General features: G+C 43.8%; 1 protein-coding gene across 4 annotated transcripts in view; it reads left to right on the top strand.

The window, feature by feature from the left end:
• Positions 1–16373, top strand: part of LCLAT1 (lysocardiolipin acyltransferase 1) — a 250511-nt gene that overhangs the window by 114981 nt on the left and 119157 nt on the right. For all 4 annotated transcript variants that reach the window (XM_075595444.1, XM_075595445.1, XM_075595441.1 and 1 more), the window contains one exon: positions 14783–14899. In XM_075595444.1, the coding sequence (XP_075451559.1) occupies positions 14783–14899 (117 nt within the window). The remainder of the gene's footprint in view (positions 1–14782; positions 14900–16373) is intronic.

The following is a 16373-nucleotide window of genomic DNA, read 5'->3' on the forward strand; positions in this document are numbered from 1 at the left end:
TATACAAAGGGCAAACAGCAACCGCGACAGCGGGCATCCCTGTCTCGTTCCACTTTTTATGTGAAATTGCTCAGAGGGAAAACCCTGGTGCTTCACTCTCGCCGTTGGGCCCTCATACAGCACCAGGATGGCCCTCAGTAGATGTCCCTTAAAGCCAAATGCTCCCAGTGTTTCCTTTAAATAGGGCCAGTCTATTCTATCGAAGGCTTTCTCCGCGTCCAGACTTGGCACCATGGAATGTGTTTTTTTTTCTTTTGGGCCAAATCGATCAGATCAATAATTCTTCTGGTGTTGTCTGCCGCTTGCCTGCCTCCGATAAACCCTACCTGATCCGCATGGATTAACCTGGGAAGGACACTACCCACCCTGTTTGCTATGAGTTTAGAATAAATTTTGATATCGGAATTAATCAGTGAAATGGGCCGGTAGCTCTTGCAGTCTGCCGGGTCCTTTCCAGGTTTGTGGATCACAGAGATGGATGCCTGAAGCATTTGTGCTGGAAAGGAGGCCCCTTCCAGAATATCGTTAAATAGTTTTAGCATATGTGGGGCTAGAATTTTAGCGTATTTCTTATAATATAGATTAGAGAAACCATCGGGCCCAGGCGCCTTGGCCGGTTTTTAATGCTTTGATGACTTCCAATATTTCCTCCAGAGTAAAGTCCGCCTGCAGCGCCTCTCTCTCGTCCCTTCTCAATGTTGGTAAATTTGCCTCTTTTAGGAAGGTGTTCAGTAACTCTCCCGTTTTAGTATTATGAGTGACCTTGTCTCCATTATATAGTTCTTCGTAGTAGGTTTTAAATGCCTCTACGATTTTCCCAGGTATGGAGGTAAGGTCCCCCTGTTGGTTCCGAACTGCGTGAATAGAGTAATTTTGAAGCTTCTTTTTTAGCTTATTGGCAAGGAGTGTATCAGGTTTGTTTGCTTTTTCATAAAATTTACGCTTCGACCAAGCCATTTCCTTCTCAGCCTGGGAGGTGAGGAAAAGATTAAGTTTAATTTTGGCATCTAAAAGTTGTTTAAGCGTTTGTTCCCGCTTATTAGTTTTGTGCAGGGCTGAGAGCTCGGCTATTTGTGTTTCTAAGTCTTTAGTTTTTTTCTCTCTTTGCCGTTTCCGTTTGGCGGCTAGATTCATCAATATTCCCCGAAGGGTTGCCTTATGGGCTTCCCACAGTGTGGCTTGTGACGCCACGCTTCCCTCATTCTCCTCAAAATATTCTGTAATTATTTCACCTACCTCCCGCCCGAGATCCGGGATCTTTAAGAGGATCTCGTTTAGCTTCCAATTCGCTCTAGGTCTGTCCAGCGGAACCAATGTGCACTGCAGCTCTATAGGTGCATGGTCAGACCATGAAATATCATGGATCTCTGGGCGAGAGACCCCAGGGACCAATCTATTGGACACAAGGAAGTAGTCTATCCGGCTGTATGTGTTATGGGGGTGGGAGTAGAAAGTGTACTTGCGTACTCCTTGGTGTTGCTCTCTCCATATGTCTATAAGCTGACAACTTGTTAGGCCTTTTGTCAAAGTTAATACGTCCTGTCTGTGTGATTTGTTAGTGGTCGTGCAACGGTCTAGGTTTGGGTTGAGAACTCTGTTCAGGTCACCCGCTACTATAATGTTCCCCTTTGCGACTTTACTTAGCTTGTCAAAGAAACTACTAAAAAAAGATGTTGCGTTGTCATTCGGGGCATATATTGTAGCAAATGTTATTGGATACTCCCTAATGGAGCCTGTGATTATCAGATATCTCCCCTCTCTGTCGCTATATGATTTGTCATGCCTGAATGGTATATGGTTGTGGAGTAGGATGGCGACCCCTCTTTTTTTTTACTCGAGCTGAGGCTAGGAAGTGAGTCCGAAAGTCTTTATCTAAGTACTTGGGGAAGTTGGTTTGGGAAAAGTGGGTATCCTGTAAGAAGAGCACCTCTGCACCTTTGCGTCTGTAGTCTCTAAATGCGACTCTCCTTTTAGCAGGACTATTGAGGCCCTTAACATTATGGGATACTAACACTATGTCCTTACTCATTAGTAGATCTGTGCCGGGCCATCTGACGTAGCTTCATCCTGTCTTTCCGGGTTTGTCTTTTCGTGGGTCTCCTGCTTTTTCCGCCCGCTCGACTCTCTCCGGGCCCCTCTGAAAGGATAAGGGAAAGGGAACAAACACCAAGGGACGGGGGGGGTAGACAAATACACAACACCACACACAGTAACAATTAACATTTCTCGACGTTCTCTTGCATCTCTCCTTTCGCCGATACGTCCGCCTCTGGGTTTTTGGCTTTTGTGCCGGATGTCCAGTCTTGGGGCGTGATGTTTAACACCCCTCCCTGACCATCTAACCCAAAAGGTCGCGCCAGTGCGCCTCGGGGCTTTTCTCCCCCACCCTAGCGCCAGGCCCATGCAGACTTCGGAGCAGGCTTCCCCCCGCTGCTCCCCCCCCGCTTCCCTTAAACAACTAAATCTTCCTATCTACCGAATTTTGGCTAAACCAACCAGGTCCCGTTCGTCCCGTTGCCCCTTCTATAGAAGCTTCGTCGATGCCCTCGTGAAGAGACCCCCTGATGTGTCTCTGATTTGTCCCTCCCCATAACGTCCCCTTTTGATACTTCTCTATATTATTGCTCCTCCTAGCTTCGGGCCCTACCTCTCTCTCTCCACCTCCTACTCACGTCTCTCTCCTTGTCACCTTTTCTTCTTTAGCTCACGCTCCCTTAGCCACTCTGTCACTTACTTTGTTCTCACCACTCCTGGTTCCACCCTCTCTACCTTTCCTAATACAACCTGCTTGTACCTTCTGCGTCCCTCCTTCCCTCTACGTCTCTCTTATCTACCTCCCCCTTCCTGTTCTATCACATTCATCTCTCCTTCCTCTTATGGTGCCCCCCTCGGATGTCTCCCCCCTCAATCTACGTACTTGAACCTTCTACTCCCTTCGTTATCCTAATCACTTCCCTATGTTCCATCTATTCTTCGTCCTGCCTACCTACTCCCTCCCTCTGTCCCCTGCCTTATCCCACCCCATTCTTACCTTCCTCTTCCCCTCTGTTAACTATTAACCTCCTGTCTTCCCTTTCTGATCCTACCTGCTTCCACCTTCGTCTCCGCCGCCTCTGTACTGCCCTCCTCATCTCCCCCCCTTCCTTTAGACTATCTGGGACCTCCCTCTTCCCCTCCTTCCCTTTCCCCCTAGGCCTTTGTCCCCTTCTCCACCCTCCTCCTCCACCCCGCTACCTCCCAAACCTTCTCCTGTCTGTTGCCGTCTGTGTCTTTCCTCCGCATCCTAGTCCCTTTTGAATTTGCCCGCCGTTAGATGGGGCTGTCTGGATCATGCCGGTGAGGGCCTTTTTGCTTGCCCCGCTCCGGCGTGTCTTGGCCACCTCTCGTGTCCTTCCATTACTCCTTGCCTCCTCCGTCTTTCTGGGCCGCCACCATTTTGGATCCAGCTTTCTCCCTATGCAGAGGTGCGTGCTCGCTCTCCCGGCTCCCGCCCGAACCTGCCATCCGGCTCCTGCGTGTCACCGTGAGCTCCATCTGCCTCGTGCTTCGCCGCCATCTTCTGCATCGAGATCCATCTTGAACGCCATGGGGAAATCAGCTTTTTCTTTTTCTTCATCTCCACGATCCGGACTCTCAGGGGGTAAGTGAGTTCATAGCTTATTGTCTAGTCACTTTCAACAATCTATTAGGGCATAGTTCAATGACGTCTCCTTCGTCAGTGAACGTTGGGACCTGGCATAATTAACTTCGCAGCGCAACCAAACAGCTGCATAACTCTTAACTGTAGTTTTAACTCTCATTCTTAGGCTTTATCCTTCTGTGCTCGGGGGGACTTTAGGGTCTGTGACCAGATAGGGTCCGGGGTTGGACTCGCCGGGTCAGCAGCTACGGGGCCTTCTCGCAGTCCCAGCTTGCTCAGGAAAGAGCATCCATCTTCCGGGACCTTGATGGTGAAGGTTCTGCCTCCCCGAAGGGGAAGGTCCACCGGTATCTGACTCCCTTCTCCCTCAGGGTTCTGGTGATGGGCAGCAGGTTTCTCCGGCGGGCCAGCGTCATTGGGGACAGGTCCTGGAACACCGAGAGCCGCACTCCTTCATGTTCCACAACAGGTAGGGGCCTGGTTTTATTAAGGATAGACTCTTTTGTTCTGTAGTAATGTAAACGTATTACTATGTCCCTCGGCTGCTCATTTTGTAATGGTTTAGCCCTCTGCGCCCTGTGGCATCTGTCCATTGCCAGGGTGTCTTTAGGGGTCTCAGGGAGCAGTGTCTCCATCCAGTGCATGATGTACTCCTCACAGTCCAAGACACTCTCCGGGACCCCTCTTATCCTGTGGTTATTTCGCCTCTCGCGATTTTCAGCTTCTTCTTGACGCTCCTTTAATTCATTGATTTGCTCTTGTAAGTCTATAGATTTTTTGTCCTGTCTCCGGATGGCTCTTATGGATTGGTCCACTTTTGTTTACAGAACTCCTGTCCTTTCTCCCAGTCCGGATACTTCCCTTTTCAGCTCTTTTATTTCAGCTTGAAAGAAAGCTTTAAGATCTGTGCAAAGTCTAGTTATGTCGCATTGTCTTGCTGGCAGTTGTTCCTGCAGGGTTAATTCCTCCTCCTCCCCGTCGGGCTCAGTTTCTGAGCCGGCGTTTGAAACCGGCGCCATTTCTGAGCCTGCACCGCGCGGCCCCGTTCTGCCAAAATATTCTGGTAGCCCTCGTTTTTTCGTCGTTTTGGGGGTCTTCCGCGACGTCCTTGTTATTTGTTTAATCTTTGTATGTGTTTATGTGCTGTTTGGTGCGAAATTCGGTAGATTTTGCGCGATATATCGGGAAGCGAGGCAGGGAGCTCTCAGACTAGGCTGCCATACTCCTTGCCGTCACGCATGCGCCCCCCATGTGTTTACATTTTGTGAATATTTTGAAGAGTAGAATGGGCCATGTCCCAAAATATTTTTTTATTCTTTGTTGGACTACTTTCCAGGCATAAATGCACTAAACAAAAGGTAAGAATAACTGGATAATTGCAGATCTGTCCGCTCTCGCTGGTATATTGTGCATGTCTTCCAGTCTTTGATTGCGCCACTGATTGAGCCACCTGTGCTGAAGCAGGGAGAGCCATAAAAACTGGCCTGTTAGTGGCCCTTGAGGACGGAGTTTGAGACCCCAGATTGAAGGCTTTAATCGAGCTGAACTGCTAAAAATCTGTACTTTTCCCAAAACACCCTTTTTAAAAAAAATTTTTTAAAAGTTAGCAGCAACACAATTGCTTTTATTTAAGGTGGATTTTCTCTTCTAAACATATACAACATTTAAATTACATAACGTGATTAAGGTATCGTGGGAGGGCCTCATTAACAGAATTTGTCATGGTTTCAGCACTTGCTTTGCATAAGGCTGAGTCCATGGTCAGCGCTTAGGCGCTGAACCGTGCTGAGGCGCGCTGACGCTTGTCAGTGAGCCCCTGCAGCCGCAATGAGGGCAGCTTTAGCAGGGGCGCACGCATGCGGAGGCGTAGCTCTTAAATTTTTTCTTCGTTTCGGCGCTCATGGGAGCGCAGGGCCGGTCACGTGAGCGGTTCGCCCAATGAGGGCAAACCAGCTCCGTGATGTCACTGGCCCGCCCCCCGACACTCCCCCGCACGGCTGCAGTTACCATGGACTCAGCCTAATACTACACTGTACTTAGTTTTGCATGTTGTGTCCTTCACTATTTTTAAATCAATGACATCCTTAAATGTTGTTAAGTTTGGTAATATGTCAAACGAATGGGAATAGGCTGTAGTATATTCATTTGAAGATATTTCAAGGCTCCTGAGTAGCATGCGCTCACGTGTGGTGGTATGAACTACTTTGGTACATACATACCCTAAAAGTCTAATTTCACTTAGCAAGGTTATCACAGCATTAAACCATGTTACTCCAACTATAAGAACAGTGCCATTTCTTCCAGTCCGTTACTCCACCTTAAGTAGACCACTCCACTTTATAATCTTCCTGCTAAAATGTCTACAACCAGGTACACAAAGTAAGTTCAAGTGAGTAAAAAGAGAACTCTCCTACATCAAATAAAAATACCACCTGGGAGCACATTCACATGTCTCCGCCAGCTCTGCAACCCCGATTTTTACCAATATCTATCAGCATACAGTGCTTCCACTGCAGCCAGGGATTGTGGGTAATGACATGCAAATGTGCTTGTAGGTGGTATTTTTATTTGCTGTACGGTGGAGGGTTTTTGGCACTTTTTTTTTTTTTAACTCTCTCCATAACTTATTTTGCCTACTTGGCTGTAGCCACTACCAGCTTCACATTGCAATGCCAGTATAACCAGCCTCACACTGATGAGACCCATTAAGGTTGAAACATGGCTTCTCTGCCTTTTGATAAATTAAGTGGTGTCTATGCTACCTGGGGCAGGAGTAGGATGGACACACATTTGGTCCTCTGGCCTGGTCGAGAGTTGGGATGAGCCCAAGATTTCTTGGCTCCATGCACCCCGGCATGAGAAATTAAGAGGAGGGGGGTTCCTAGTAGAGTACTGACCGTGGGTAGCGCACTGTGGGCAAGGTTATGCCCTTACGCAGCTACAGCACTTGTACGTCAAACAGTTTCCAGCATCGGACCCTGGATTCAAAGGATTTACTTCCCTCATTCACGTCGTTCCTGGGCCTTCTGGTTAAGAGGGGGTGACATTTATAACCCGCTCTGCCCATCAGGCTGGGGTGCTTCGGCACGACCCACACACTACGGCTAGTCACCGTACCTCGTCGGAGGGAAAACGACAAAGACTCTGACTTTCTTGCGGGCCTTTTGGCCAAAACGAGGAAGAGATGGACGTTCCAGAGATGGGGTCAAAGACCCCGAAGACCTGGGCCTCCCGGCTGAAGATTTTTGGGGACAATGTAACAAGGACTTGTTCACTTCGGGAGGACAGTCTCACGTGAAAGCACCTAGCCACTGAAGTGGCTTGGGTTAACGGAAGGGGGAAAAAACCAGCTGTCTATGAGTAGGTTTTACCAGCTATTAACCCAGGCTGTGCTGAAAAGCTGTATAATACGGCAGGCAGAAGCTTATAGGGGTCCATGTTAAAATGAATATGAAGCAAAAAGTGACTCATTGGGAGTGCTCATTTGCATGTGATTACCCAGAATCCTTGGCTGCAGTGAAAAGCACTGTTGTATGCTTAGGGATTATGGGGAAATGGGACAAACGGGGCAGGGGAAAGCACTTCAACCAATTAGTGACAGCTGCCCAACCATACCTAATCTATGATGCGTTGCTCCCAGGAGTAATACTGCAGTACATGGACTACAAAAAAGATACAAATCCCAAAAGACAGGATTTGCAGAAACTCCAACTGCGGGACACTAAAGGTTGGTAAGCAAAAATGTATCAACATTTATTATTTATAATACAATTTATTTATTTATAAATTGTTTTACCAGGAAGTAATACATTGAGAGTTATCGCTCGTTTTCAAGTATTTCCTGGGCATAGAGTTAAGATGACAAATACATGGTTAAAAATACAGTTACATAAGTGAACAGGATATACATTATATACAAGACATAGCATGCACAGTTAGAGATAATATATATTATAGGCATATGTAGCAGTTACAGACCAGGTTAAAATGTGGGACAGCTTTGGTTTTGAAAGAACTTATACTGGTGGTGGATGTGAGAGTCTCCGGTAGATTGTTCCAGTTTTGGGGTACACGGTAAGAGAAGGAGCGGCTGGATACTTTGCTGAACCTTGGGACCATGGCAGTCTTTTGGAGTCAGATCTCAGATGATAAGTGCTGCATGTGGTAGGGGTGAGGAGCTTGTTCAGATAGATGGGTATCTTGCCCAGAAAGTATTTGAAGGCAAAGACAGGAAAGATGAACTTTGTGCCTAGCCTCAAATGATGACCAATCTAGTTCTTTGAGCATTTCACAGTGGTGTGTTGTAGTTGCATTGTAGATCAAAGCGGCATATTGAATTGTAGAGGGTGTCAAGTTTGCTAAAGTGGGTTTACAATGATGAGCAAATAAACAAAATAAAATATTTAAAAAACATATATGTTCCGTGTCCAAGTCGCCTATATGCATGTCTGTGATAACAGTTACATGCTATAGAACTTCCAAGGTGTTAATTCTAAATGTTTGCATCGCCAACAAAATAAATGTGATTAAGTACTATCACACACAAAGGTGCGCACAATTGGAGTTTCTGCAAATCCTGTCTTTTGGGATTTGTATCTTTTTTGTGGATTATGGGGAAAGACAAGTTTGCCTGAGACATGAATGTGCTAATTAGTGGTGTTTTCTTAACTAAATTGTCGATAATGTTTAACGTTTGTAAAAGTATTTTTCATTTAACCTACATGATTCCATCAACTGATGTTACAACAATTCCTTGTTTTTTCCCAATAGTCACTGTATTTTATGAGCCTTCATTTACACAGAGACTCGTGGTGGTAATCTTGCAGTAAGTGCAATGGCCACTATTGATCATCGATGAACATTTACTTAAATGCAGTATTTTCTTCCTATGCTCCTCTCCTTGATGTCTAACATTAGCTGTAGGGGGAGGGTTACTGTACATTTATTCAGGCATTGTCTGAGTTTAATTAAATTCATGCAGGCAAATGACTTGTTACATAGTTACATAGTAGATGAGGTTGAAAAAAGACATACGTCCATCGAGTTCAACCTATGCTAAGTTTAGGCAACAGATACTTTAACCTATATCTATACTTACTTACAAAAAGCCCAGTGTCATATCCAATGATATCTCATAAGGGGGAAACATAAATTCCTTCCTGACTCCAAGAATTGGCAATCGGATTACTCCCTGGATCAATAACTATTCTCATGTTTACTTATTTGGTATATTCCTGTATACCTTTCCTTTCTAAAAAGATGTCCAACATTTTTTTGAACAAATCTATTGTATCTGCCATCACAGTTTCCATGGGTAATGAATTCCACATTTTAACTGCCCTTACTGTAAACAACACTTTCCTTTGTTGCTGGTAAAATCTCCTTTCCTCCAACCTAAAGGGATGCCCCCAAGTCCTTTGTAATGTCCTTGGGATAAATAGTTCATTTAAAAGCTCCTTGTACTGTCCCCGAATATATTTGTATATCAATAATGTATATAGTTATCATATCCCCTTTTAGACGCCTCTTTTCTCATGTAAATAAATCTAATTTAGCTAGCCTCTCCTCATAAGTTAGATTGTCCATCCCCTTTATTAATTTGGTGGCTCTTCTCTGCACTCTCTCTAGTTCCATAATGTATTTTCTAAGGAGTGGTACCCAAAATTGTACTCCATATTCAAGGTATGGTCTTACTAATGCTTTGTAAATGGGCATAATTATGTTTACTTCCCTTCCATCCATTGCCCGTTTGATGCAAGATAAGATCTTGTTTGCCTTTGCAGTTACTGCATGACTTTGATGACTATTGCTAAGCCTGCTGTCTACAAGCACTCCTAAATCCTTCTCCATCAAGGATTCAACCAATTTATCCCCATTTAATTTATAAGGCGCCTGTTTATCCTTGCTTCCCAAATACATAACCTTACATTTATCTGTATTAAACCTCATCTGCCCTTTACCTGCCCAAGTTTACAGTCTCTCCAAGTCCTTCTGGAGAGCAATTACATCCTGCTCTGCTTCTACTACCTTACACAATTCAGTATCATCAGCAAAGATGGAGACTTTGCTCTCGATGCCAACCTCAAGGTCATTAATAAACAAGTTAAAAAGCAGAGGTCACAGTACCGATACCTGAGGTACTCCACTCACGACTTTAGCCCAACCTGAAAAAGTTCCATTTATGACAACCCTCTGTTGTCTGTCCTTCAACCAGTTTTCAATCCAGGTACATATATTTTTACTGAGTCCAATTTGCTTTATTTTGTACATCAACCTCTTGTGTGAAACCGTATCAAAAGCCTTTACAAAATCTAAGTAGACCACATCAACTGCATTACCCTGGTCTAAATGCCCACTTACCTCCTCAAATAAACAAGTAAGGTTAGTTTGGCAAGATCTGTCATTTCATAAATCCATACTGACTATTACTAATAATTTTGTTTAACATTAGGTGTTCATGACTATTATCCCGTATTAAACCTTCAAGTACAGCAGGGCCCCGCTTATACAGCGGGTTCCGTTCCAGGCCGCCGCTGTAAAGCGGAAATCACCGTAAAGCGGGGCCCTACTGTACTGTATTGTACCTTTGAAAACAAAGTTGCAGAGCTGTAAACAGACTGTTTAGCTGACAAATGGCATCTGACAAGGAGTTGCGCATGCACTAAAACTGTTGTTTAGTGACAGCCGGATACTTTGCTGCTGTGCACGTCATACCGAAAATGGCCGGAAAAACGGAACAAGCGCCGAACTTAATGAATATGAGTATACATTGGGAAACGCTGTATGAGTGGAACGCCGTAAAGCGGAGCACTGTAAAGCGGGGCCCTACTGTAGTTTCCCCACAATTGAAGTCAGGCTTACAGGTCTGTAATTCCCCGGTTGTGATCTAGCTCCCTTTTTAAATATAGGCACCACATCCTTTTTACGCCAATCTTGTGGCACTGAGCCTGTGGAAATGGAGTCCTTGAATATTAAATGTAATGGTTTGGCTATTACTGAACTTAACTCCTTGAGAACTCATTTCTTACTCTCTGAATCTGAGAATAATAAAAAAAAAAAAAGTGAAGGAAGAGCAAAGCGAGAACGTCTATCTTAACTTTATTCATGCCTTCATAGGTAAGATTGCAATTATCTTCAACTCTACAATAGCGGAATTCCATTTATAATGTAAATGCCATTCGGCCTTTTCGATATCCTCTAACCTCTGGATACCTTTCTAGTCTGAGAAGTAATTTGGCCAACCACAATGATATTTCCTACAGATTTTCCATATTCCTACATATGTAGGTCTTTAATTGGCCCAGTGACCCATATTGTAGAATCCCTTAACATGACAAAATAGTTACCCCTGTGTATTACACTGCTGTCAATGATGCTTAGGCAAGTGTAGAATGTACTGATAATTGTAAGCCTAACCCTAGAGTCTAGAAGAGGAAATTGAGCAGTACTGAGAAGATGTCAGTGTGGAGAAGTCACTGCACACACTTGACTGCCAATTAAATGGCCCTTTGTCATATCATGTGTGAATGGTAATGGTCTGATAAGGAGAACAAGTATAGGTATTCTGTAACATAAGAAAACAAACGTCTGTACGATTTATAAGCTCCAAACTGTAATAACACTTTGCATATGTATTATCTGTGTATCCCCTTTATAGCTGTTTATTATGGGAAGATGTGTCTGGCCAACAGTAAAACCTCTAACAATTACCTGTAGCCTGATCTGTATCACACATACTGTGCAGAAGTGAGCTGCTTCATCCATTCACAAGAGAAACCATTAAAGGCTTAGCACACCAAATGATAGTTTAATGTCACAAATCAGTTGGTTGATATAGATCAGGGGTGGCCAACTTCAGTCCACAAGTACCACCAACAGGTCAGGTTCTAAGGATATCCCTGCTTCAGCACAGGTTTCTCAATCAATGGCTCAATCAAAGACTGAGCCACCTGTGCTGTAGCCAGGATATCCCAAAAACCTGAACTTTTGGTGGCCGATGAGGACGAGATGGACACTCCTGATATAGATGATGGATAGAGCTTTTCCTGCATAGATGGTAGATAAAGAAGTAAGGATAGTGGGTGCTCCAATAGTTTCTGAATAAGGTAGAAATCCTCAATAAATGAATCTATAGGTACAATCCTGATATGGAGTGGGTATACTACAAAGTGAGTGATTCTCACTTCTCCTGAAGGAAACAGTCAAAAGTGATATTCTCACCCTGCTATATCCTTATTGGAAAAAAAAATAATTTCCATAACTCACAAAATCTTGCCGTGCATCCTGATTAATAATAATAATAATAATAATACATTTCTTCAAAGGATCTTACCCACTCCTAGTGCCACCCAGATTCTTTAGTGGCGTGTCCAGCCGCTGACAGATGTCCAAACAGCAACAAAAAAATTAAAAAGCAGCACACTGCCCAAAGAGCCAGGTGGTATAAAAATATGAAAATGTATTGAATAATAAACATTACCAAAAGGAGGTGTAGAGCCTCTTACGCGTTTCGCACAATAATGTGCTTTATTGTGTGAAACGCGTAGGAGGCTCTACACCTTCTTTTGGTGATGTTTACTATTCAATACATTTTCATATTTTTATAGCACCTGGCTCCCTGGGCAGTGCGCTGCTTTTTTATTTTTTGTTGGCAGATAGTAGATAGATATAGATAGTTGATATACTGTAGATATACAGTATAATAAAGTAGTTACCGCACACATTACTTAGAGGGTAATACGGGACTTTAGTTTGAATTCTGTATAAATGTTGTAGTGCAATACATTCTTAATTTTTCTAAGAAGTAACATTTGCAAAGTAACAACAAATGCTACACTTAATTGGTATTAGTTATGCTCTACCTTGTTGATAGAGCGTTCAGTTACATTATGTTTCAGCTTGTTAGCTGGTAAAGAGATTCTGCTACATCATGGTATTTCATCAAAGAACAACTAAATCGAAAAATTCATATCCAGGCACTCCAGGATTAGTGAAGATAATACTTCCTGTTTTATTGACTCACATTTGTGCATACATCCAACCAACGTTTCAGGCCCATACAGGCCTTCATCAGGCTCACCACTGATTCAATAAAACAGCAAGTATTCTTTCACTAATCTTGAAGTGCTGGGATATGTATTTTTCTTCAGAGTGAACGTTCTTAACAGGAGGCTGCATGTTTCATCCTTCGGCGCCCAGCCAATAATATTGTAATTTTGAACGCTAATTAAGGATAAGGATTGCATCACCCACCAATTTTGTAATATTTCAACACAGAACATTTACCTTTATGTAGAAACAAAGCATGCCTCCCAAATACTTCCAGGTCTTTAACCGATTGTTTGATTTGTACTTTTTGTTTGCTCCTAGTACACACATTTTATCCCAGTGGTAGTTATTGGTTTAGCATTTTCAATTATCGCTGTAAAATATATTTGCCGTATAAAAACTTGAAAGCTTTTAAAGCCGCGGTTCATGGTCAGAAACACTACTTACTGCACCAACGTGATAATGAATGTGGGAATTATGAAGCAATGCAGAATATTTCTTCACTTAATGTTACAACCTTAAAAAAAAAAAAAAAAATCTTTGTACAGGACCACATACCATTTAGCCAACAAAACTATTTTTAAGATGTACAAATTATAAATCATTTGTATTAATATTGGATATATGATTTGCTTTCTATAGGCATAAGTGATTTTTACTTTGTTTTGTTCTGTACAAAAGTAGCAGCATTCTTAATTACTGGAAATATGTTTTGTATCAAAGGAAAACTTTTTTTATTAAAGCTGCAGATATATCTATATATAAGCAATATCCTGCATGTATTTATTTTTTAAATAAATCAGTTCTGTGCTATGAGAAAATACTTGTAGCATTTTTTTTTTTTTAAATCAACTAATTTTTAATGTATTATAATGTAACAAGCATTTTTTGGTTCTATATCTCGTGACTGCCTGGTCACATGATCTCCCCCACAGAACTTTGCATCTTTTGTCCTCTTCGGCTGCACTGACGGCCATTTAGTGAACCCACAAGCCAAATCTTCGATCGATCACAGGAGAATGGATCGATCGGCAATTTAGCTAATTAATCATCATTATGTGAATTGTATTGATGCTCATATTAAAGGGGTAAAAATTAAATTTAAAAAAAACAGCAGCTTGGACTGCTGCTTTAAAGGAGCAGAACATGTGTTTTTTTCCCCCTAGGTGGGAAGCAGGGGGTCTCCAGAGCTGAACCCCATTAATTTTATCTCCAGTGGACCCCTGCTGCCCAGGATACTTGCCTCTATTTGGGGTACTGATAGCGGCTCCGCTGGTTTAAAGGTCCTGGTAACGCGGGTCAATCGGAAGCCACAAGGGATGACATCACGGCTTCCTATTGGGCCGTGTGACGCAGGGCATTTAAAACGCCCTTAAGTTCACCACACACAGCCCAGCCGGATCTGCTCCCGGCACCCCTTACGCAGGTAAGTATCTCGGGAAGCAGAGGACCCTCAGAGATTAAATGAATGCAGTTCAGCTCCGGAGACCCCTTGCTTCAAACCGATTTAAAAATACCGACAATATAGTGTTTCTACATATTGTTACCTTACCAAATTTATATAGTTAAAGCAGCAACCCTGGCACGGATGCTTTTTTTTAAAAAATGTTTTATTATTATGTAACTTTACGTGAACAGAGAACCCCCCTAGAACTGATCAGGGATCCCTGACTTTCTAGACCTCCAGGTTCCCGAGATAATTGTATGTGTGTGTGTGCTGGATTTCTCCCTCTCCCTCCCCCCTCCCAAAACACTACAAACATAGTCGCAAACTACTAACATGGCTGTTAGGGGATAATAACATTGCAGGTTTTGTCCCCCATAATCTGCAAGACCTGTTACGGCCATATTGTTACCCCATTGAACCCCTGGCTCACCCCGTGTTCCCTGTGTGACTGGGACTGCGGCTTAAAAGTAAGCATTTAAACGAACGATCTCTATAAAACCTGGTTCAGCTTAAGTAAACAAAGTTAGAAAAAATGTGTTTTACGCAGATCTTTGTCAGGACTGTAGAATATTTTGTAATAAATGACTTTGCCAATTTCTACTCGCGCAACTTGATGAAATAACTGACAATATTTTCTATTTCTTTAGAAAATACCAAAGCTCGTAGCAATGCATTTGCCGAAAAGAACGGATTGGAGAAGTACGACTACGTCCTACATCCCAGAACTACCGGCTTCACCTTTGTGGTGGATCGCCTTAGGGAAGGTAAAATCCTGTTCTGCATAATAACTATTTATTTAATAAGCATTTCCTTGAAGTTACTGTAAGTTGTAAGCACAGGAAATGTTCCACAGTGCACAGAGGATGATCAATTTCACTGCTGCTTTATGAGCTTTGCATGGTGTTTCTTAACTCTTCAGATGCAGATACTCTGGTTGTGCCCCTCTGGCTGTGCCCCTCTGGCTGTGCCACTCTGGCTGTGCCCCTCTGGCTGTGCCCCTCTGGCTGTGCCCCTCTGGCTGTGCCCCTCTGGCTGTGCCCCTCTGGTTGTGCCCCTCTGGCTGTGCCACTCTGGCTGTGCCACTCTGGTTGTGCCCCTCTGGCTGTGCCACTCTGGCTGTGCCCCTCTGGCCTTTCAGCTCTGGCCGAGACCCTCTGGCCGTTCCACTCTGGCAGTGCCCCTCTGGCCGATTCGCTCTTGCTGAGCCCCTCTGTGCCACTCTGGCCGAGCCACTTTGTGCCCCCCTGGTTGTGCCACTCTGCCTGTGACTCTCTGTGCCCCTCTGGCTGTGACCCTCTGTGCCACTCTGGCCGTGCCACTCTGTGAAGATGCCTATTAAGACTTCTTAAGATCATAGGACTTTGAAGACGAGACCGAGAGAACCAACTGACCTAAATTCCTTCCAGCTAACATGGTTATCACGACTTTAGCACTGGTTGTTAAAGAGCTTAATCCTGGAATTCAACACTTCTAGCTCTTTGGGTAAAATTAAGACGGGGCCTGTGCCTGCAACATATTACTTTCAAACTGGGGCAAAAAAAATCTGTTCTCCCCTAAATAACAAGCTTCCAAAACGGTATGGATGCAGTGTCACCACCGTTACCAGTGTGCGGCCAATGACAACATATACAGGAACATCACAGGATTGTAAATTGTGTTGTATTTGCATTTCTAACAGTAGCGGCACAATATTGCCGTATGTTGACGACTCTCTCCATGTCTTTAATGCAGCACAGCGGATTACTTTTCAGTTATTTGATCTTGCTTGTTTTGTTGACACTTGGGTTGCTTGTTGTCTTAGCAAGCGCAACATTTAAAGTCTATGGGGGTTATTAATTAAACGACAGTACAGTAATGAGTATACATGCAATAGGGTCCCGATCAGCACTATCGCAGTTCAATGAATAACTCGCTATGCAGGGGAGAGTTACTAACTTCCGGTCGGGGTTAGCGCACTGCAACTCCGCAGTGACTGCCAGTGATTTGAATGGTGGGTAATGTGGGATTGCAGTGCGTTAACCAGTGTGAGGCTCCCACACTGTATAAAGGCAGTTCTAGAGCAAAACTGCTACCAGGGAGGTACAGATGTAGCAGACTAACTGTTCGTGCTGCCGCTGAAGCCACAGCATCGCCCGGTACTGGGAAATCTCTGTGGGGCATCCCATTCGGAACCGCCCCCCTCACACGCAGACGCTGCTTTTAGTATCCCCGGAGCCACAGCATTTTGGTTTTTATGCT

The sequence above is a fragment of the Ascaphus truei genome, chromosome 4 (assembly GCF_040206685.1).
Source record: "Ascaphus truei isolate aAscTru1 chromosome 4, aAscTru1.hap1, whole genome shotgun sequence".
Classification (NCBI taxonomy): domain Eukaryota; kingdom Metazoa; phylum Chordata; class Amphibia; order Anura; family Ascaphidae; genus Ascaphus; species Ascaphus truei.